At 43.3% G+C, this 23386-nt stretch overlaps 1 protein-coding gene across 1 annotated transcript; it reads right to left on the bottom strand.

The window, feature by feature from the left end:
* Positions 1–9959: 9959 nt before the first annotated feature.
* On the bottom strand, positions 9960–11434 carry LOC133909813 (myb-related protein Hv33-like). The gene is made up of 3 exons (XM_062352362.1): positions 11078–11434; positions 10806–10935; positions 9960–10717 (listed from the first exon to the last, which is right to left on the bottom strand). The coding sequence occupies exons 1-3, from the start codon at positions 11214–11216 to the stop codon at positions 10186–10188; spliced, it is 801 nt and encodes a 266-aa protein (XP_062208346.1). The 5' UTR covers positions 11217–11434; the 3' UTR covers positions 9960–10185.
* Positions 11435–23386: the final 11952 nt, after the last annotated feature.

Below are 23386 nucleotides of genomic sequence, written 5' to 3'. Positions count from 1 at the left end.
TACTTTCTGCAACTACTTTATCTATATACCATGGTATTGTGCTAATTTTTTTTCCAATTCGTACGTTGCATGTGGTGTGGATATTATGCAAACTACATTTTAAGCATCGACCATCACTTTGGTAAGTATTTATGGATGGCATGTGATTGTGTTTCTAGCTTTTGTATAGACAATTCGACAAAATTAATCATTTGAGGTGCTACTTATGTAATGTCTGCGTATATTTGATGAAACAATTATATGGTCATGCTCGTATTGCTATTAGTATCTATTTGTTTCCTTGGAAATATCCAAAATATAGCAAAGGTCATGCCAAAATTTTCCCTTATTTTTTACAATTTTTCCCCTATGTATGATATATGCAAGGAGTAGATAGTATAATTAAACAAAATGTAGCAAATCTCGTGCCATATTTATTTCTATTGTTCCTGACTTTTTTATTTTTAATGATTTTTTGTGATTTTCCTTGAACTTTATGGAAATTCAAATATGTGTTTGGTAACCGCCAAAATTCGATCGGTTATTGTCAAAAAATGCTCGAATTTTGACTAGTTTGGTTATCATCAAAATCGGTCAATAAATCGCAGAAACTGCCCGGTTACCGCTCCAATGTAACACCCAGTTTTAAAGAAACAAAACCAGATACAACACATGTATGCTAGGATCAAGTTTTATACATGCGTTACATCATCAATATATCATCACAGTGCCATTATTACAATAATGACATAACTTATTACAAAAGGACCCAAGGGTCAAGAAGAAAAACACAACGGAAAAGATAAACTCCAGTGCCATAGGATCTTTCATCTTCCATAGGTGTCAACTGGGGGCACACCAGCCTAGAAAAGGAGCTCTAGGTCAAAGTCTTCTCCATCGAAGGGTGCAACTTCATTGACAGCTTCTAAACAACGTAGAATGTAAGAGAGGGAGCAACAAGTGTGAGTACATTATGTACTCCGTAAGTGTAGGAAAGCATGATATGGGGCTCTAGTAAAAAAAAAGGCTAGACACTGGTTTACTGCACTACGCATCCTTAACCTATGACTCCAACAACAGGTGTCCTAATTCCTAAGTGTGAGGACGCAACTATAACAAGAAGAACAGCTCATCGAATTTCATTCGACTACCAAGATTCACCAGGTAATTCCATTACCCAGCTACCCAACCAACCATACCAAAATCCTGATCCCAACTAATCAAGAAGATGTCCAAGTTCGCTCTTGACCGTGAGGATGACTGATCGATCAGATTGATACTCTACAGAGTTTGCACAGCTTTCCCCACGAGTCGTGATCAACTCTTTTGCCGGTACACATCGGTACCTTACACACATCCGAGGTGTGCACCGAGAGATCACTACAAGGCCGTTACAAAGCTCTCGATAATCCGTAAGCACCCACTCCTTTCACGGCTAACAGACGATTCCATCGCCGTAGAAGCCCCCTATTGTGCCACCCAACCTACCATTGGTGCCCACAAAACCGGAAGGTGGCTAATTAATTGACCAGGCTGTACCCATATAAGCCTCGTAGTTGTATGGTTTAACTTGGTTACATGTTCAAAACCTGGTCCTTATGATCCCACACAAGAGCAACCACAAACCAGCTATGCATTTTCCGCACACGTGCATTCCTGCACCATCATCACACATCGATCCTACCAGGATCCCTATACCATGTTACTACAAAATTACCATACCCAGTTCTTGTTACATAATCATTAGTCAAGTTTAACATTCACCCCAACCATGATAGCGACTAACATATCTACCCTTCAATTCTAATGACTCATCTATAGCGACAAGGATAATCATACAAAATCTAGTAAACCCTAATCATAGGCTTTCATTTTAGATAAGTATGCAACGAAGGATAAACAACTACATATAAACCCCAAAATAGGAGCAAGATATTTAAGGACACTTACCTTCAGCTGAGGGTTACTCGAAGTCTTTAAAAGCTTGATCTTGCAGGCTCACGAACTGCTCGCCTCCTAATCAACATACCGGAAAAGCACACAAAAGAAACTACTAAGAACAGCAGTACACCAAACAGTACTAGAACTAGGTAAAAACCCTATAAAAATTTTTACACATCGCTATAAGAATTTAAGCACAAAAATCACCCAAATCAAAGCTACGAGCAAAAATATATAAGGTTTTGAAGGTACAAAGAGCTTATTTGAAAATAACAAAAAAACTACAGGGGCTAAACTAAAGACACAGGGGTAAATTTTATTTATAAAAGGTCCAGGGGGTTTTCTATAAACAGACAGGACCTAAACCTAATATCCAAAAAATCTAGGGGCTTAGATACAAAAATAGAGGGTGTAAAAATAAAGAAAAGGATATTTAGGGGTTTAAGCACAAAACCAAGGTTGACTGGGCTCGGATGGTTTAGGTGGCGGGTGATTTGGGGCCATGTGGTGCCACCTAGATTGCTGAGCCAGATTATGAAGCGCTGACTCAGCAAATCAAAAGGGTAAGCAACATTTTAATCCTAACCGCACATCACAAAATGGGCGGCTCTCAGTGCCCCACTGGTCTCTAGCTACCACCGATGGCTTGCGATGGCAGTGTTGCCGCGGACATCGCCGGAACCTTGCTGGAGACGCTCGAACTAGCACATCCGGCCACGGAACTCGACGGGAAATGCTGCAAAAGAAAGAGGAGCGCATGGGAGTCTTTACTGAGGGGTTCACGATGGCGGGTAATGGAGAACAGTGGCGAAGATCGACAGAGCTCGGCGAAGAAGGTGCTCTAGGGGTCGCGCGACACGGAGGAGCGGCTGGGAGTCCCTCCGGTGGCCCTGTGACGCCAGAGAGGGGAGAACTGGGGTTAGAGGGGGCTCAGCTGCAGAGAAGAATGCGGTGGCGGAGCTCTTACAGGAGGCGGGAACGAAGAAAGCGACAACAGCGCACGGGAGAGAGCAAAACAACCGAACGAAGCAAGGAACGATCGCAATGTGCTTGGGGTGGCTTATAAAGGGGAGAAGGGGACTCGGGAAGGGAGCGTGGTTCGTTCGGGGCAGTTTCCAAACCAGTGACCGCATGCCATAAATCGGAGTGAAGAGGGAAGGAAAGAGGGGAGGGGGACTCGGGCATTTTCATGCGGTGCTTAAAGGAGAGGCGAGGATCGTGGGCGCGTGCTTAAATCGGTGGAAAACGGCTCGGGGAAGTGTTCGGATTTTGAAACACCGGTGGAAATTGGGGGCAAAAACGGCTGAGAGAGGAGGAAGAAGGGGAGCCAAGCAGAGCGGTTAGGCTGCGACGCGGCTCGGCTTGACCCCACACGACAGAGAGACGGGGTGGGAGAGGGGAGTGGCTCGGTGCGGGATGGCCAGCTCGGCTCACTCGGGAGAGAGGAGAAGAGGGCTGACACAACAGGGCTCTAGCCCAAGCGGGGGAAAAAACAGCCCGAGGGAGAGAAGGAGAGGGACAGAGGGAAAAATTGGGCTAGGCTTCGGCTAGGATTGGACCCAGGAAAGATTAGGATTTAGAGAAAGAGTTTTCTTTTTTTAGTTTTGAACCATTTTTGTAAAAACACTTTTAAACGAGCACCTTCTAGCAAATTTTGCAAATATTTTACACACACAAAAATCTGATCCATCTACGACAGCATGAATACATCAAACATAAATATAATCTATGTCAATTTAAATTTAGAAATTAATCTCCTTTTAAATTGAATAAAACCTACCACTCCTATTTAATTCTAGAAAAAAATTTAAACTATTGCGAAAATTGAGAGTTTAGGGTGTTACATCCAATTCGCTCGGTAATCGACGGTGCAATTTGGCCGGGTTTTGGCACCGATTTGTAAATTTCTCCAATTAAATTTGTACGAATTTTCGCCAAATTTCGAGCGGTTATCGCAATAATCATGGTTTTTCGGAAACCGTGAGGTCTCGGTTTTTGTTTGCCAAACAAATTTGTAAACCTTGCACTTAGCCAACCCAACATACCCGGGCCAGCCCAGTTGAGTTGAAAAAAAGGATAAACGCGAACGCATGCACGCACGTCTGACCCAATCCACGAAAATTCTGTTCCGCGTGTTGCTACTGCTGTCTAAGTTGCGGGCAGTTGTAGCATGGGTCTACGTAAATTTTTTCTAAATTTTTTTCTTATAACTTTTCTCGTGCAATTTTTTTTCAAAACCTTTTTTAGTCAAAATATTTTTGCAAACTTTTCCACAAACAAAAAAATATATAGGTTTTTTTTTTTTTGAAAAAACGGAAAGAACGGAGGCTGTCGGGTGGTACACACGTCCACTTCCTTGCGCGCGCTAAATAGCAGGACTCCCCGATCCATCAAAAAATAAGATGAGATACCCGGGTGGCAAAGCCACTAGTGTGCGACCGATCCCGCCCGCGTTCAAGCCTCAAGGCCGGCTTGGGTGCTCATCGGAATTTATTCTTTATTTGCTCCTGGGATGAGTCCTGGCCTAGGCATATGGTATATATGCGTGCATGTTCAATGGTGCTGTGTATTCTCGCACACTGAAGACCTCGAGCCTTTCAATCTCATTCTAACGTATGTATGATGTAAGTGTGATATGTATAGATAGTATACGTCCTGTTTACTTAAAAAATAAAAAAATAAACTTATTATGGCCACCTGCTGGCTCTAGGTCCGTCGTCAGATGCCTGGCGGCGTGAGCATGACGGTTGGGATAGTACCAATTGGAGGTCTGCCCATTGGAGCCGGAGGTGCCGGTGTATCCCGCATGCCGGCCAGTAATCTCTGGCTACCATATTACTGCAGCTGATTGTGGCGCACGTTGCTGCTGCTTTCGGACTGTGCTATTTTATGGGCACATGCTAGTATAGTAACTCGCAACTTTATTTTTTTTGAAAATTTTTACTCTGTAACTTTCTTTTGTTTGGAAAGTTTTCTAAAAAAGTTATAAGACAAGTTTTGTGAATAACTTTTGCAAATAAGTTTTTTAAAAAGTTAACCAGAAAAGTTTTAATTTTTAAAAAAAATTAAGGAGAAAAATTTACTAAAAACTTATTCAACAAAGTTTTTGGAAAAAATAAATTCCAAAAATAGAAAGTTGGTGGCCTGTCAGGGACGCGTGCAGCGCGGCGCACACGCCCTTGCGAGTCAGACTTTTCTGCTGCTCCCTCTTTTGTAGGCGAGAAGTACACTTATGGTAAGTTATTAGAACTAAGCATTATCCGTATCGATCGATCCCAGTTTAGATCACTTACTATATATATTCTGCCTGATTCAGATGCAGGAACCATATGTCAGGCACACGCACGTACCTTGCGGGACGCATATAAGCTTCCGGAGAATACGGGGACGAGACGAGGAGAAATAGGAGTAGGACGAGCTCGAGCTGCAGAGATGGCGATGATCTAAGAGCAAACATCTCCATCAACAATGGTTGGAAGCTACAATGCCCTACTAAGGAAAGTCAGGACTTAACTAATGATGTCAATTAATCTGAACCTTTTGCAGCGTTGTTCTGGCCGAGGTTAATTTTGTCGAGGTAAGTCATGCCGCTGCTGCCGTCACCCCTAGCGGCGCCGCCCAAGCTCCTACGCTGCACCATGCCACCACCCCTCGCTCCAGGAACCACCAGCTCCTGACGGGTCTGGGGGCTACTTAGATCGACACCCCACCACCTCCTCCAAGATGTTTGAGTGAGATATTTATTACCTTTATATCAAAAATCGATTATTAAATTACTTTATATTAGTCTACAAGCTTCAGTTTTCAATGGAGTTGGGAGTTACAGATCTACCAAACATAATCCTAATTCTAACTCTTGCTACGGCCTGCTTAATTATTTCCTCTCAATCCTTAAAAAAAATTCCTCTCAAGAGAAAAGAATAGAGAAGACACGCTTGATTATGCAGACCGCAGGTGTGATGGCTTTGGCGACTCCCAGGATAATCTACGCGATCAGTTCACGCCTGACCACGCAAGCGACCAGCTCGTCCTCGATTAGGCGAGCGAGCAGTACGTGTTCGACCACCCTGCCCAACCAGTCCGAGCGAGCAGCAAGTCCAACCACATGAGTCACCCGTCGAGAAAGCAAGCGAACAATACGTCAAACAAGAGAAAAAAACTCAACGAGAACAAAGAACAGAAGCTTTCTGAGGCTGCAATAGCTTAGCCTTGCTTTTTTTTTAATATATTTTTCTTCTCTCTAACTTCCATCGAGTAGATCCAAACTCGCTGAATACTTAACGAGTACTTCCGAGTTTCTCAGACTTGATATATCAACTCTATAAAGGCCCAAGTACCTAGCCGGTCAGACAAGTTATCTCCGATTTGTATCTAGACTTCGTGCACCTACACATGTACTTTGTCAAACAAGCATACAGACTCTGACTCAAACTCTACAGACCCTTATCATACTTGGACACATACACGTGCATAAAACTACTCGAACTTGATCAACTGTCATGTATTCTGCAAACTTATAGACCTTCTATACAAGTACGTATACGGCAACTGGCTAACCAAAACTTTCCTAGCTACTTACATACATGCATCGACTTGCCTATACTATTGATCTTAACTTACATAGACATAGCAAAACAAGATTAATTTCCAATACTCCCCCTTAATCTTGTTTTCTTCATGTTAGAGTAGCACCGGGTGGTTATCCTTTTCTGCAGCCATGAAACAACGTCTTCTCCTATTTCTTCAACTTCTCACATTCCCACTGGAAGTGCCCATAATCATTGCACTTGTAGCACCTCACTTTAGCCTTGTTGAATTTTTTATTTTTGCTACCTCATCCACCGTTGTTGGAGGAGTCGTCACCACCATCCTTCTACTCCTTAACCCTCTATTGTTCTCGGGTGAGCAACAAATGCTTATCTTCATCCTTCTCCTTAGCTCTCCAGTGGACTTTGGTGAGCAACACATGTTCAGCATTGCCCTTGTCATCATCGTTGTCGCTACGCAACCTTTCTTCATACGACCGGAGCCTATAGAAGACCTCCTTGATTATCATGCTCTCGAGGACACCGAATTGCTCGATTGAAGCGACGATCTGCAAGAACTTGTTTGGTGTGACTATGAGGATCTTCCTTACCACATACAAGTCCTCCATCTTGTCGCTGAGCCCATGAATCATGATGGCGATGGAATTCACCTTCATTGCGAAGTCGTCGACCGACTCCATGCTCTTCATCTGCAAGCCATCCAGCTCTTCTATGAGGGTTTGAGCACAAGCATCCTTGACGCGTTTGGCACCTTGGTACATCATCTTGATGCACTCCCATGCCTCCTTGGAAGTTTCCTTCTTAGATACTTCCTGCAGCGTCTCCTCCGGGATGCCTTGATAGATGGCGGCGAGCGCTATCTGATCCTTCTTCAAGCCACATTTTCCTTCAGATCATTGTGCTCGACAGCGTCCCAACCGCCTTGTGCACGTATGAACACCTTCATTTTAGTCATCCAGGTTGTGTAGTTGCTCCTCGTGAGCATTGGATAGTGTAGCGACACCAGTGAATTCTCTTTCGCCGGTGCTCCTGATTCAGACATCATCACCAATGTTGATTTGCCACCTCTGCTATCCTTCGACCGCCAATAACAGATTTTCTAGCTTCTTTGAGTAAGTATCTTCCGAGTACATGCAAACTTACCGAGTAGTTTGACGAGAAGATTCGAGCTCGCTAAGTACTTAATTGAGTACTTCCGAGCTTATTGACAAATTCCGGCTCTAATCTTCACCTAGGCTCTGATATCAATTGATTGATTTGGCGACTCTCAGGATAATGTATGCAACCAGTACACGCTCGACCACGCAAGCGACCAGCTCATCCTCGACTAGGCGAGCGAGCAGTATGTGCTCGACCACCCTGCTCGACCAGTCCGAGCGAGCAACAAGTCCGACCACGTGAACGTCTGACGACACGAACGCTGCGACCACGTGAGTCACCCGGCGAGAAAGCAAGCGGACAATACGTCAAACAAGAGCAAAGAAACTAGACGAGAGCAAAGAACAGAAGCTTTCCGAGGCCGCGACAGCTTAGCCTTTGCCTTTTCTATTTCTCTCCTCTCTAACTTCCGTCGAGTAGATCCGAGCTCGCTGAGTACTTAACTGAGTACTTCCAAGCTTCTCGACTCGATATATCAACCCCTATTATATTCCCTTACTTATATATGCCCGAGTACCTAATCGACCAGACAAGTATCTCCGAGTTGTACCTGGACTTCGTGCACCTGCATGCGTACTTTGCCAAAAAAAGTATACATACTCTGATTTGAACTCTACAGACCCTTATCGTACGCGACTTGGACACATGCACGTGCATAAAACTACTCGAACTTAATTGGCTGCCGTGTATTCTGCGAACTCATAGACCTTCTATACATGTACGTATATAGCAATTGATCAACCAAAACTTTCCTAGCTACTTACGTGTATGCATCGACTTATCTATATTATCCATCTTAACTTACCTAGACATACCAAAATAAGATTAATTTCCAACAAGGTAAAACAATGCAAGAACTTGGTCCTCTGGTTTCATGAAAGAGAAAGGAACAAAGAGATGAGTGATCGCCAAATTGTAATTTGAAATTTAGGCGCCAACTACCAAGGATGTCGATGCCAGTTCATTAGCATGTCATCGACTGGCATTTATTTAACTCTGAAATATTTTTCGAAGACGGAGGAATCTATTTCCATTACTATGTAATGGACTTAACATCATTGTTTTGTCTTACATCCATCATTGACGAGACAGAACGAGAAGCTTCAAAAGTTTAGAGAACTAGTAGAACTAGAATTTGACAGAACCAATAAAAACGAACAACGGCTACCAGGATAAACCTCCAAGACCTAAGTTCAAATAGAGCAACTTTAACCACAAGACAGCACAAAATACAGAGCACAGAAAAGAACTAAACTTCAGAGGTTCATATCATCGCCATCAGAAAGGTTCTGAATATCCTCATCCTGCAGGTTTTTAGAGATCGTCACACCAGTAATAGGAAGAGACTTTGAACAAGAAGATTGATGTTGTTGAGTAGTGAGAATGTTCATTACAGTCGTCAATAATCCTTAAGCACTTGCTTCAGCTCCTTCTTGCTCATGCCCTTCAGTAAATCTATCCGAATTTTCAGAAAAGAACAGGCATGAAATATTATATCACTAGGCTCACGAATCAGTTTTTTCTCAAAGCAAGCTTTATTACGTGCTTTCCAAATAGCCCAACAACTGTAGCTATACCAATCACATAGAAACTTTTCCATGAGGCAGATAAGACTTTATCCAGATGTAATATTGTCGTACATTGTTGGGAGTGGTATCAGCCCTCAGGAAAAGAACAATAAAACCCCACACAGCTTTAGCCACTGGACAAAGGGAAAGATGATGCATGGTTCTGCCTGTGTACAAAAATAACAGGTTCCATCACCAGACTAGTTTCGCTTAATCATATTATCTTTAGTAAGCAAAGCTTGTTGTTCTAGAAGCCAAAGAAATATCTTTATCTTAAGAGGGATCTTTGCTTTCCAAATATGATCAAATGAAATGGTAGGAGACTCTCTCACTAACCATTTATACATAGACTTAACAGTGAATTTTCCACTTTTCTCCTGAGCCCAGATAACTGAATCCTCAGATTCATCCGAAGTTATATAAACAACTAAATTTTTGACAAACATCCATTGAGAATGTTACTCATTGTTAAGCCACCTTTTAAAAGAAAGGTCCCACCCTTTATCATAAGAATTTCTAACCAAAATATTACTATCAACACAAATTCCATACTGGACAGGAAAATGTCACATAAAAGTTTAAGGGTCACCCAAGCATCAACCCAAAATCTAATATTCCTCCCATTTCTGACTATCATTCTTCTTTCTTGTAAGTATAAATGTCTAATCTTAAAAAGAACATGACAGCAAGGGAATTCCCCTGTTTATATTTCACATTAGCCACAATGACCGACTGAAGGTATTTTCCTTGCAACTCTGAAATATTGGTTGGTTCATTCACATTGTCTTGTTCTTCTGACTCAGACTGATCCAGAAACAATTGACACTTTTCTTCTACATGGAAACAGAATCAAGTACAAATTCATCTTTTTATTCCATTTGAATTTGCACATTTGGTTTGACACAAACGGCACAGAAGCCGACTTGTAAATTGTATTGCCCCGAACAAATGGAATCGATCGTTGCAGAAACAAGAAACGGACTAAGGAATCATCAACTGAACGCATGGCCTTCCCATAAGCTGATCAGTCCATCATGGTTGCCATCGAGGTCGTACAAGTCTCCGAGCAGGAAGCAGCTGGCGTCGTCGACCATCGCCCTTAAGAAGCCGTCGTCGTAGCCCCGCGTCTCCTTGCACGCGCTCGTGCTGGACGGCAACGGCGTCACCGACTCGGCTGCAGCCGCGTTCCGGTTAGCGTCCGCGCCACCACCTGTCGCTGCGGTTGCATTGACGGCCGCGCTGCCGGCAGCGGAGGATTCGTCGCAGCTGCTTCCAGCATCAGCGCCGGCGACGTGGCCGGCAGGACGCGACTGGTCGTCAAGAGCCGGGAACGGGTTGAACACCGTCGGCGCCGGCTTTGTCTGGTCATCCTCGCCACGGCGGCGGTTGCTGCCCGCGGCGGGGTCTTTGTTCCCGGCCGTGGACGCCTCCTTCTGCCGGAGCTTCTTTCGCAGCCGCGCGTTCCAGAAATTCTTGATCTCATTGTCCGATCTCCCGGGCAGCCTCGCCGCGATCTGGGACCAGCTAAAATAAAGCAATCGACTGATTCAATCAAAACAGGGACTTAATCTGTAAATCAAGTTGAATGGGTTGTTGATCTCAATATAATCACCTATTGCCAAGGGCTTTGTGGAGCGCCATGATGAGTTCCTCTTCCTGCTGGGAGAAGCGGCCCCGCTTGAGGTCCGGCCGCAGGTAGTTCATCCACCGCAGCCGGCAGCTCTTGCCGCACCTCTGCAAGCCTGCAAACAACGACATACTCCGTATCAGTAATAAGAACAGAGATCGATTGCGCCGCATGGATACACTGTTGTAACTCAGCTGCTACTTCATCTAAAAGCTTAAGCTGATGAGGAAATTAAGGAAGCAACAGCAATGCGTCACCTGCAAGTTCGGGGATGGAGCTCCAGCAGCTGACGCCGAAGCGGGCGATGTGGGAGGTGAGCCTCTCGTCCTCCACCGGCGACCACAGCCCTTTCCTCAGCTTCTTCTCCTCCGAACAGCAAGGGTGCGCTCTCCCCATCTGCTACCCGGCCAGGGATTAAGCGTGTCTTTGATTCCGATCGAACTGGCTCTCACGATGGCATACACACACAAGAGTCTCACTCAATGAACCAACTACGTACTTAAATCGATGGCTGGTGACACCTGTCTATTGCAAGAGACGTGCATAGGAAATTGGGGCAGCTGCTGCATCTTGCATCAATTTTTTATACCCGATGTATAGTACTATATGCAAGGGTCTTATATAGATCGAGAGGAAATGGCTGTAAAGCATCATGTTCAATCAGGAGGGCAGAATGCAGCCGGGTAGATAATTTAACGTGCAGCTGCACTTGCTGCCATAGCAAAAGCAGCCACGCTCATGTCTCTAGCTGTGTCCTTTAAGAAAGCAAGTGGTGAAGTGTTTTGGTTTATATATGATAAGTATTGATAATATCTAATATGTTTTGAATTTATTTAGCATATGTTTATGAATGTTTGTTTTTTACGTAGAAAAATTACACACATCAGAAGTTCTGGTGTAACCAGTGTATACTCGTCGGATACACACATCAGAAGTTCTGGTGTAACCAGTGTATACTCGTCGGACTATTTTTTTAAAAGACTGATTTTTCGAGCAAAATTAGAGATCCATGCACTTGAAGATCCGATGGATTAGCTGTCGGAGGATTAACTCCTATCGCAGGGATCCCGAGAGACCCCTTTTTAGATATTCGATCGGGGGGATGATCCTGAATAAGTTCATCGGAGAAATAAATGAAAGTGAACGTAAACGCGACGGCCGGTGGTGGGGGATGATTGACCTAGTGCAAAGAGAAATAAATGCACCGAAGTTTAGACAGGTTCGGGCCGCACGGGGGCGTAATACCCTACTCCTGTATGGATGCAATAACTGTCCTGAGGGATGTCCCCTGAGGATGTATCTGGTTACAAGAATATAGTGTCTAACTAAGAGCTTGAGGCTCCTTGTTCTTCGGCAGGAGCTCTGCTCAGGCTTTGCTTGCAATGTCTTCGTCTGTTGGCTTAGTTCATTGTGGGGTTCGTCTTCTTCGTCTGGGTCTTTTTTTCTTTTTGTTCTTCCGGTGTGCCAACTCTTTTATGCACTCGCCGGCCACGACATACCCTGAACGGGAAGGAAGGGGTACAAGTTCCAAGACGCCATGACTGAAAAAGGCGTCATCATTTCCTCTGGGTGAAATGACTGGGGCGGTGGAAAAACGCGACGCGCGTTCGGTCACTCATCACTGTGGACGCCCTGGCGACGGGCGCCGTTGAGAGGGCCCACCGGGCAGCCACAGAGGCACCCGGCGTGCCCGCCCTGTCTTGTTCCTCTGCCACGGCAGGGTGGCAGGCGGAACGCCTTGATCCTGGCAATGTCATCCCGAGACACACTGGGTGATACGGGACGGGACCCGTGCAATTAATAGCCCTACGCCCCTCTGCCAAAGCATGGCAGGAACTGACGCTGCGGCGGGAGCAGTTGGATATGTCAGGCCACGCGTGCTTATTTAATGCGGCCTTGGACCTCTGACGGGCAGACACCTCATCGGTGGGCCCCTTGGGGGCCTCTCTGGGTCGTCGGGGAACCGAGTGCTCGGGGGTACCGTTGACCTCCCCGAGCACTCTCTCCCGAGAATGCTTATCCTCGTCCTCGGGGCACCGGGTACTCGGGGGGTACCATTTACCTCCCCGAGCGCTTTTCTCCCGAGCACTCTTGTACTGACCTTCGGGGAACCGTGCGCCCGGGGACCGCTGCGCGCAGCCCCCAAGCACTCTCTCCCGGGACTTAGCTCTTCTGATCGTCAAGGGACCAGGGTGCTCGGGGGCAACCGGGCGCTTCCCCGAGCACCTTCTTCCCAGTACTTAGACTTTGCGGGTCGTCAGGGGACTGGGGTGCTCGGGGGCCAAGGACTGTGGCCCCGGGCACCGTCTCCCGGAACTTAGACTTTCCTCACCTCGCGGGGGGAACCTCGCGGGATGGTGCCACGTGGCGGATAGCTGGCCTGGCCTCGGGACTCAAGGACCCCTGGTTCCGGATACACCGACAGTGTGGTAGCTACATCGAAGGGTATCACCACAGCATTTTCAGCGCTGAAGCAGAAATAAAAGTAAATACTGGATGGTTCGGTGATGGACTTTGAGAGCGTCAAAGTATTTTCTGCAGAAAAGAGATTTTTGACGCCAAGTTTGATTATGTACGTCGGATAGTCCAGTACCGAAATTGTGAACACCGGAAAATGCACCGGACCTTTTTATTGCAAAGAGGTTGCAAAAGAGTAGTTCGGTGGATTAGCATACACCGGATTATCCGGTGATGAACATGAGATCACCGGAAGCTTTCACCAGACCTTTTCTTGCAGAGAGTAAATTTTTCCTGGAAAAGATAGTGTTACACTCACCGGATGGTCTGGTGTTTAGGAGCAGAACATACCGGAACATCCGGTGTTCACTTTTTCTGCAGGAAGTTCTCTGAGTTGAATATTTTGATTTAATGCAAACCGAGAGATATTTTGAAGTGTGGAGAAATGTGTTTCCTTGTTTCAAGGTGTACAGGTGACGGATGCAACTTGGCGGTCGACGGCGGGTGATAGGGACTAAGCGGGTGCTTAGTGCCGATGATCAAGGAGGGTCGGATGAAATCAAAGGTGATCCTAGCTGTACACATGAAGATCAAGAAAAATATGAATTGGAGGATGAAGATGGCGTGTTGACAAAGTCAAGCGAAGAGGATGCTGGTGTAAGTGATAAGGTAGCCCGAGAGAGCCGGAGCGGGAGAGACTTGCCAACGGTCAAGATCGCAAGACGGAGAACATGTGTCATCATCGAAGCGCTAGCTTCAGGTGGAAGCAAGTGGCGGCTAGTCACGCTTTGAGAAGCATACTAGGGTTTTACGGTTTGACCTCAAAACTATGAGAAGACTAGAGGAGTACGTGGCACCATCACGAAACTTACGTCGATGTGAAGCTAAGTCATAAAGGCACCATAGTCGTCCGATGAATGGAGAAAAAATAAACTAAAATACCCTCGGTAGAAGGTAGAAGTGTACTACAAGAGAGGGATATTTTACGAAAAAGCTAGAAAACTTGGGGGTCAAATTTTGTAGACCTATAAATAGAGAGGTAGGCCTATGGGAGAGGATAAACCAACCATTTGAGCCCCTTGTGCCACTCATATGAGAGTATTATGCTAGACTTTTAGTCGAGAGGAGGATGGGTGCTTAGCCTATGTAATAGGTGAGAGTTTTGAGAGAAAAATCTTTGTAATTCGCTTAAAATAGGACTGACCTTTTTTACTAATGAAGTTTATTTTGTTTCAAATGCCTAAATTCCCCTGCTTTTACTTTTCCTCTGTTGGTTCCCTTGGCTTATGTGCAAGTTTTTTCTTTCCACTTTTGTTTTTCATTTTTGTTTTTGGCTGAAATTTTAGCACATTGCGAGGTCATTCTTCTAGTTGCTAGAGGCATAAAATTCGCATACACACGTTTATGTGATAGGGCCTTGAATTACCTTGCCTCTAAATAATTAACTTAGAGAGTTTCGTTACTCGATGCTCATCATTTCTTGTTTCTTTGCTAGTTGTGATCTTTTGAGTGCTAAGACACATGAATTGATCTTAAATGAAACCTATGGTTCATATACCATCCGTTGTGTCGTGTTCCCTCAATTTTCTCTTGTTAAAACTTCTCTCGATTTTTTCTTTCGCTTTAGTTTTGAGGTGCGTTGGTTGATCAAAATATGAGAAGGCCATCGATTTTGCAAGAAATTTGTTGAGGGGTCTATTCACCCCTTCTAGTCGCCAATTTCGTTGCATGGCAAGATGGTTGCCGTCTCTCTCACCCACCAGTCAATGCCATGTATGAAGAATATTTTTTGAGCCCCATGATGTTGGACATGCTTTATCTGATTCGAGTTCGGTCAATGCCATGCATGAAGAGCTTGAAAATTTTAAGATAAATCAAGTTTGAGTTCTTGTAGAGCCACCCCTAATCTTCACACCATAGGCGCAAAATGGGTTTTCAAAAACAAACAGGGGGAGGATGGGTCTGTAGTGAGAAACAAGGCTAGACTTGTGGCTCAAGGTTTCACTCAGGTTGAGGGGATAGACTTTGAAGAGACATTTGCACTCGTATCTAGGCTAAAAGCCATTATGATCCTTCTTGCATTCACAACATCCATGGGTTTCAAGTTCTTTCAAATAGATGTCAAGAGTGTTTTTCTAAATCATTTCATTCAAGAAGAGGTCTATGTTAGGCAACCCTCAGACTTTGAGCACTCCAAATACCCACCCAGAGTTTATAATCTTAGAAAGGCTTTGTATGGGTTTAAGCAGGCACCTAGAGCTTAGTATGATAGACTTAGATGTTTTTTGATAGAGCATGGGTATGTGATGGGGTAAGTTGATAAAACTTTGTTCACTCTCAGACATGACAATGATTTCTTACTTGTTCAGATATATGTGGATGATATTATTTTGATGGCTCTTCTTATGCACTTGTGGCCAAGTTTGCAGAAACTATGAGTAAGGAGTTCAAGATGTCGATGATGGGAGAGCTCAACTTCTTCCTTTGGCTGCAAATGAAGCAATGCAAGCAAGGTACAATCATCCACCAGACGAAGGACACTAAGGATTTGCTAAAGAAGTTTGACATAAGTGATGCGAAGTCCTTAGCAATACTAATGGCTACCTTGACTGTGCTTGATCCAGATGAAGATGGCTAGGAGGTGGACCAATGGGAGTACAGGAGCATGATCGGCTCTCTCCTGTACTTGACGGCGATAAGACCCGATATCCACTTCGCCATTTGCTTGTGTACTTGCTTCTAGGCTTCACAGAGGACATCTCACCGCCAAGGGGTGAAACGAATTCTAAGGTACCTTAAGTACACTCTCGAGTATGGGCTTTGGTTTTCTACTTTCTCTTTGCTCTCTCTTAGAGGTTTTTTCGATGCGGATTTTGCTGGTTGTAGAATTAACAGGAAAAGTACATTTGGTACTTATCACTTCTTGGGTACTTCTCTTATGTGTATGTCTTCTCACAAACAGTCTAGCATTGCGCAGTCTACTGCCGAAGCTGAATATATAGCTGTTGCTAGCTGTTGTTCACAAATTTTCTGATTGGTCGCTACCTTGAGGGATTTTGGGTTGAATTTCAGGAGTGTGCCACTCTTGTGTGACAACACCAGTGCCATAAGCTTAGCTAACAACCCAGTTCAATACTCTAGAACCAAACACATAGATGTGATATTCTACTTTCTAAAAGACCATAATAAGAAGGGAGATATTGTGTTGAGCTACATAGATATAAACACCAGCTAGCCGATATATTCACCTACAAGATTTGCCTTTTTGATAGGAGAGCTTGATGTGTGCCATCCCTATGGCATTGTGTGAGGGAGAGTTGTCATTTGTATATACTCTATCTTACTTTTATTGCATTTGTATTACATTTTATTATGTAAGATAATCATAGTAGTTGAGTTTTGGCTTGTATATCTTTAGTATTTTCGGTTGCTAGACTTGAATTTGGACTAAGTTGAGTAGTTGTGTGGAGCAAGCTCTTAATCTTAGGCTCTTCTTGATGCTTTAACATGATACATTTCAAGCAATATTGCTTTCCTTAAGATAAAATTTGATAATTTTACGAATCATGTAGGCTATGAAATGTTACATTCTTGATCACCATATTCGTAATTACTTAGGCTTAGTCAATGCTTGTGTTAAGGCTAGTCTACTTAATATCTTGCTCTAGGTCTTCTTGGTTCACGATAGTGGATTATGAAACATTGTACTATATTTTTTGTCTTTGTTAAATATTTAGCTCATGATAAAACTTTGAGAGAACATGTGTTCCTTATGTCGCAAAGGCACTACTTAACTTGATCTTGTGACCATCTTGATAACTTGTGCGAATCGAATAATCATAAAAAAATCGAGTCTCTTGTGCTAAAATATGATCCAATATGATTGTTTTGAGGCCTCAAGGTGTTTACCATACCCAGTCGCACGACACTTTGCTTGGATAAGAGGTAACCTGAGGATAAAATGAAATTAAAAGAAATTAGCCTAACTGTTTAATTCTTTTTAATCACTTGATCAATCTAAGTCTTGGATTCATATGTGAGGGTTTACAAAGCCTATTATCATGAATGCTTATTTGCCTAGTTTGAGATTGAAGTTGGCTAGTTTTTAATGCTTGTATTGACTCGGCACAAGTGGATGCTTATGTGGTGGTCACCTTGCACATGATTCGGCTATGTGAAATTAAATGCGCCAATCAACACTTCAGGTTTCGCTTGTCAAGCTTTATGTTCTTGTGTCACGGTCTCTTTTTAGCTTCTGTGCAATTGTGAGCTCCATCCTTTCATTTTCGGAGCCCTTTTGACATTTTTAGCACTTGCAAATGCTTTGTGGTATACTTATGAAAGCTCACTGGGATTGCATGTTCATGTATTGCATAATATTTTGTTTTTGATGTTTGGATTGCCAAAGGGGGAGATCATATGCACAAAGAAGAGAATATGCTACAAAGAGGAGAGATGAGAAAATTTGCAACAAATCTCAAAGAAAAATGAAAAATGTGCATTCATCAAGAGGGAGCATTTGTTTTTATGTTTTTGAGATTTTCTTGATCTTTTGAGGTTTTGTCTTGTTTTTGCCTACCTTTGACCTTTTGCAATCTATCTTATACCAAGTGATTTGTATTTACTATTTCACGAGTTTTTGGTCACTTGGATGTGCTTCACTTCTTCTATCCCAAATCATTATGCTTTGAGGGTTGTCAATGCACTCATCAAGGGAGAGATTGAGAAACCAAGTGGAGAAGTGCTTTGGTTTGCATGTGACGAGGCACTGACAACAGCCAATGTGTCTTGAACTTGGTTAGCATGTGTTTCTGGATGCTTGTTCTTTTTCATGTCTAACTCGAGTTGGTGGTGTTTGGAATTGGCAAATTCTTCTCTGTACACAGAAAAAATTACACACCCCGAAAGTTCCGGTGTAAACAACGGATGTTCCGGTGTTCAAGTTTCGATGTGAGCAGTGTATACTCGTTGGACTATTTCTTGAAAAGAGCAATTTTTTTGGCGAAATTGAAAGTCAATGCACCGGAAGGTCCGGCGAGTGTGGTGGCTACACTAGAGGGTATCACCGGAGCATTTTTAGTGCTGAAGCAGAAATAAAAGCAAACACCGGATGGTCCGGTGATGGACTTTGAGAGCGTCAGAGTATTTTCTGTAGAAAAGAGATTTTTGGTGGCAAGTTTGATTATGTATGCCGGATAGTCCAGTGTTGAGATTGTGAACATCGGAAAATGCACCAGACCTTTTGTTGCAGAGAGGTTGCAGAAGGGTAGTTCGGTGGATTAGCACACATCGGATTATCCGGTGATAAACATGAGATCATCGGAAGCTTTCACCAGACCTTTTCTTGCATAGAGTAATTTTTTCCTAGAATAGATAGTGTTACACTCATCGGATAGTCCGGTATTTAGGAGCAGAACACACTGAAACAACCGATGTTCACTTTTTCTGTAGGATGTTCTCTGAGTTGAATATTTTGATTTAATACTAACCAGGAGATGTTTTGAAGTTTGGAGAAATGTGTTTGCTTGTTTCAAGGTGTGCAGGTGACGGATGCAACTTGACAGTCGACGACAGGTGATTAGGGCTAAGCGAGTGTTTGGTGCCGAACGATCAAGGAGGCCCGGACGGAGTCAAGGGTAATCCTAGTTATACACATGAAGGTCAAAAAAAAGCATGAAATAGAGAATAAAGATGGCGTATTGACAAAGTCAAGCGAAGGGGATGCCGGTGCAAGTGATAAGGCGGTCTGAGGGATCGAGAACGAGAAAGACTTACCGGCAGTCAAGATTGCAAGACGGACGATACGCGTCATCATCGGAGCACTAGCTTTAGGTGGAAGCAAGTGGCGGCTAGTCAAGCTTTGAGAAGCATGCTAGGGTTTCACAGTTTGGCCTTAAAACCGTGAAAAGACTAGAGGAGTACGTGGAAGCATCGTGAAGCTTGCATCAAGGTAAAGCTATGTCGTAAAGCCGCGGTCGTCCTATGAGTGAAGAAAAAAATAGACTAAAATGCTCTCGATGGTAAATAAAAATGCACTATAAGAGTGAGATATTTTGGGAAAAAGCTAGAAAATTTGAAGATCAAGTTTCCTAGGCCTATAAATAGAGAAATCGGGCTATGGGAGAGGATGAATCAGCCATTTGAGCCTCTTGTGCTACCCATATAAGAGCATTGTGCTAGAGTTTTAGTAGAGAGCAAAATGAGTGCTTAGCCTATATAATAGGTGAGAGTTTTGAGAGGAAAATCTTTGTAATCCGTCTAAAATAAGACCGTACTCTTTGAGTAATGAAGTTTATTTTGTTTCATATACTTGAATTCCCTTCATTCTAGTTTCTCTCTCTTGGTTCCCTTAGCTTGTGTGTAAGTTTTTCTTTTCTTGTTTTATTTTTCATTTTTGTTTTTGGGCTAAAATTTTAGCACATTGTGAGATTATTCTTCTAGTTGCTAGAGGCATAAAATTCACATACACACGCTTATGTGATAGGGTCTTGAATCCCTTGTCTCTAGACAATCAACTTGAAGAGTTTCATTGCTCAGTATTCATCTTTTCTTGTTTCTTTGCCAGTTGTGATCTTTCGAATGCTAAGACATATGAATTGATCTTAAATGGAACATATGGTTCATATACCATTCATGGTGTCGTATTGTCTCGATTATCTTTTGTTAAAATTTCTCTCGATTTTTACTTTCGCTTGAGTTTAGAGGTGCATTGGATGGTCCAAATAGGAGAAAATCATCTATTTCACAAGAAATATGTTAAGACGTCTATTCATCTCCTATAATTATCAATTTTGTTCTTACACCCCTCTAATGATGCTGCTTGGTGAGCTTCTCGATCAGGCTTACGAGACATGTTCCACTATGCATTGCAATATAAAGTGTGCTCTTCTTATTCTTCTTCTCTTTAGATAACGGAAGAACAGCTCCTGGTCTTTGCACCAACAAGGTATGCACACAACCAAAATTTGATTGCTGGTCACATTCTGATTCTGCCATAAAAGAATTTAATATAGGGCAATCTGGTGAGAAATGTCAAATGAAAATCAAAAAGGACGTCTATTTGCAAACCAACAAAAACGACTCTCTAAAATGACATCTATTTTAGACTGCAGGTATAGTTCATGGTAGTATCAGCATGATACTGCTGTGTGATGGCCAGGAAACAATTAAGACTATGATTAGTATGGAATGTGCATGCATGCATCTCCATTAGCTTTAGGTGTGTCATTCCTTGCTGGATTCGATAGCTCACTTTCTTTTGAGGGGTGCTGGATAAATATTCTAAGACGTGCTGCATATATATGCATGGTTGGTTGTGCATGCATGCTGATTGCTGATGTAGGAATTACTGGAAAATCTTGTCTCTTGCGCAGAACGTGTTAAGCCTTTGGAAATGTCTGTAGGGTCGTAAATACGTAATATGTGTAGGGCCGTTATTACCTAACCTCTCCATCACATCGCATCGTGGAATGAAAACTTTTTGCATGCACGCATGTTGATCGATTTGAAGCATCACAACACACTTTTGGCTCGTGATGCTATCATCCACTTGAATTCCGGGAAAGCTACGGGATTCTTAAATATCGATCCTCTCGATTTGTTTTGTTCACATGAACGCGGTCCCATATACTTTGACTATGGGTAGCAAGTTAAAAGTATTTTTTTAGATAATGGAAAAACAATTTCATGTGATGCATACAACCCAAGTCTAAAGTAATTAACATCTATTTCAGATTGGAGGGACGGATGGAATAACTATGAACTATTGATTATAAAGCATTCCATTCATTTCTTATAAAAACTATTTTCGTTAAGCAGAGGAGTTAAGTGGAGTACGAAACCAAGAGAATAAATAGTACAAGAAAATTAAGCGTTGGTATAACGCATGATATTTTTGGAAATAAAAGACCGAATGCTAGCTCGTGTGTGAGTGTTTACTCATAAGTGTTGAAGAGAGATGAAAGATGAGAGGGAGAGAGAATCAATAACATTACATGTACATCTTATAGCCTGAAACAAGATGACGAATACTGTACGTCATACTATATATACAATTTGAATCGGAAGGAGTAATCACCGAGACACAGTAGGTACCATGCATGATGCATATGTGTGCTGTGATCGTGAGTTGACGGAGAGAACTTCAGTCATTAATAATTTCCAATGGATCGTGATGATCTATGGCGGTTGGACATCCAACGGCTAAGGTACTTGTCGTGTGCGTGTGTGTGCGCGCGCGCGCGCGCGCGTTGTTCGATCTGCGGACTGACGTGACTCAAACTAACAAAGCTGTAAGAAGACCTCAGAATCCAACAACATGCTGGCGGCGGTGCCCGGTGACCATGTGCATGCATGGCGACGAAGCCGACCGGCCGGGAAATTTTCCATGCATGCATGGGCCATCGACTCGTATTTAGAAAGCCATCCTTGATAGGTACGCTCTACCGTAATTTCACGTGCCAATGTGCCATGTGGGAGCTAAAATAAAGATAAAGGTGCTGTCCCAGGCGCGCGCGCAGACACACAGAAACATGCGTATGCGTCCATGTCACTTTCTTCGTGAGATTTAGCTACTCCGGTCCATTATTCGATAGTCAAGCACGGTCCCGTGAGCGTTTTCAGATGGCTATGTTGAGCTCAAAGTTACATGCACGAGCCACAAGTACTTCCTGATCAACCAGTTCCGTTGTCACGGAACACTGTCGGGAAATTACCACGGCAGAACACGCTGACCACACAGCCCTTCACCGTCAAGAAATTACAACGACGGAACCTTGAGCACGCGAGCCTGAAGGGGCACGTAACGCCTGACGAAAATTCCTTGGTAGTGGTTCATAGTACACTCTCCTTGGCATGCAGTGCCATATAATGAACCCCACCACTGCTGATCTCAATTGCTCCCCTAGGCAAGATTTTGATCGGATCAGCTAATGACAATTGAGATCAAGTTGATGCGCGCGTTTACCTACTACAAAAGCATCATTAGATTCCAATTAGTAATCCTAATAATCCCGAACCGCAACTTGCCCCTAATCAGTACTCCAATAATTAATTTGCCCCCTAAAAAGTGAGGAGACAATAACAAGATCGATGGAAGAAAAAGCTGCGATCATATATTGCAAGGAATCTGACGCATCTTGATAGACGTTGAAGCTTTTCCTTGGGATGATTCGTGTGGTACTCACATGTGTATGTGCGTACACCCAAATAGCTCGAAGTGCAGTCTAGTGTTCATCCAAACAGCGCGAATACGTGCCTGAGGGAGTGTGATTTGATGGAGGATGAGTATCGCCAATTGGCGCAGATTTTTTTCGAGAACACGCAGGCGCAACAAATCTGGCATTTTGTGACCAAGAAAAAAAGTCAAGAATGGTAGGATTTTCGTCATGAAATATATTGTGGATGAAATAGTGCGAAAAATCTGTTTGGAGCGCACGCTAGGATAACAACTCACGTATGATGTGGATGGCCCAAGTCGCACGTGATGGCCCGAGCGAGACGGCCTAAGCGACGATAGCCAAAGCTTACACGTACGTGCGCTCACGATCAGATCGCCTGTGACGGTTCGTGCGCGTGAGAAAATTTTTGTCTCAATTTGAGTAAAACTTTTTCTCATTGATTTTTTCTCAAAATTTTCCCGTTAATTTTTTCTCAAAACTTTTGAGCAAAATTTTTCTTATGCAAACTGTTTTTTAAAAACTTTTTGAGCCAAACTTTTCTCGTGCAAAATTTTTCAAAAAGGAAAAAATGTGGGAGGAAAAAGTTTCTGAAAAAGGAAAGAGTAGAGGCTGTCGGGAGATATGTGAGGAAGCTTACTCACGCACACTAAATAGCAGGACTTAAAATAGTGGCGTCAGGGTGATAATCACAAAAGCTGTGTCACATAAAAGTATTTTGAGTTGTAAGAAAATGGTTGTATGTACAACACTGCTTAAGGGAGAAAACAGTCAACATAATCAGCTTAACGACTGAACAACCCACAAACAACCAACAACAAAAAATGAAGACACAACGAAATTAAATCCATGCAGCTAATTATCTCTTGCAGTGCCAAAAAACATATTGTATTGTACTCTTACACAATAAGCTCTCAGTGGTTGTCTCACTTA

Source organism: Phragmites australis, chromosome 2 (genome assembly GCF_958298935.1).
Source record: "Phragmites australis chromosome 2, lpPhrAust1.1, whole genome shotgun sequence".
Lineage (NCBI taxonomy): Eukaryota > Viridiplantae > Streptophyta > Magnoliopsida > Poales > Poaceae > Phragmites > Phragmites australis.
The sequence above is the reverse complement of the archived record's forward strand: the minus strand, read 5'-3'. Positions and strand labels throughout refer to the sequence as shown.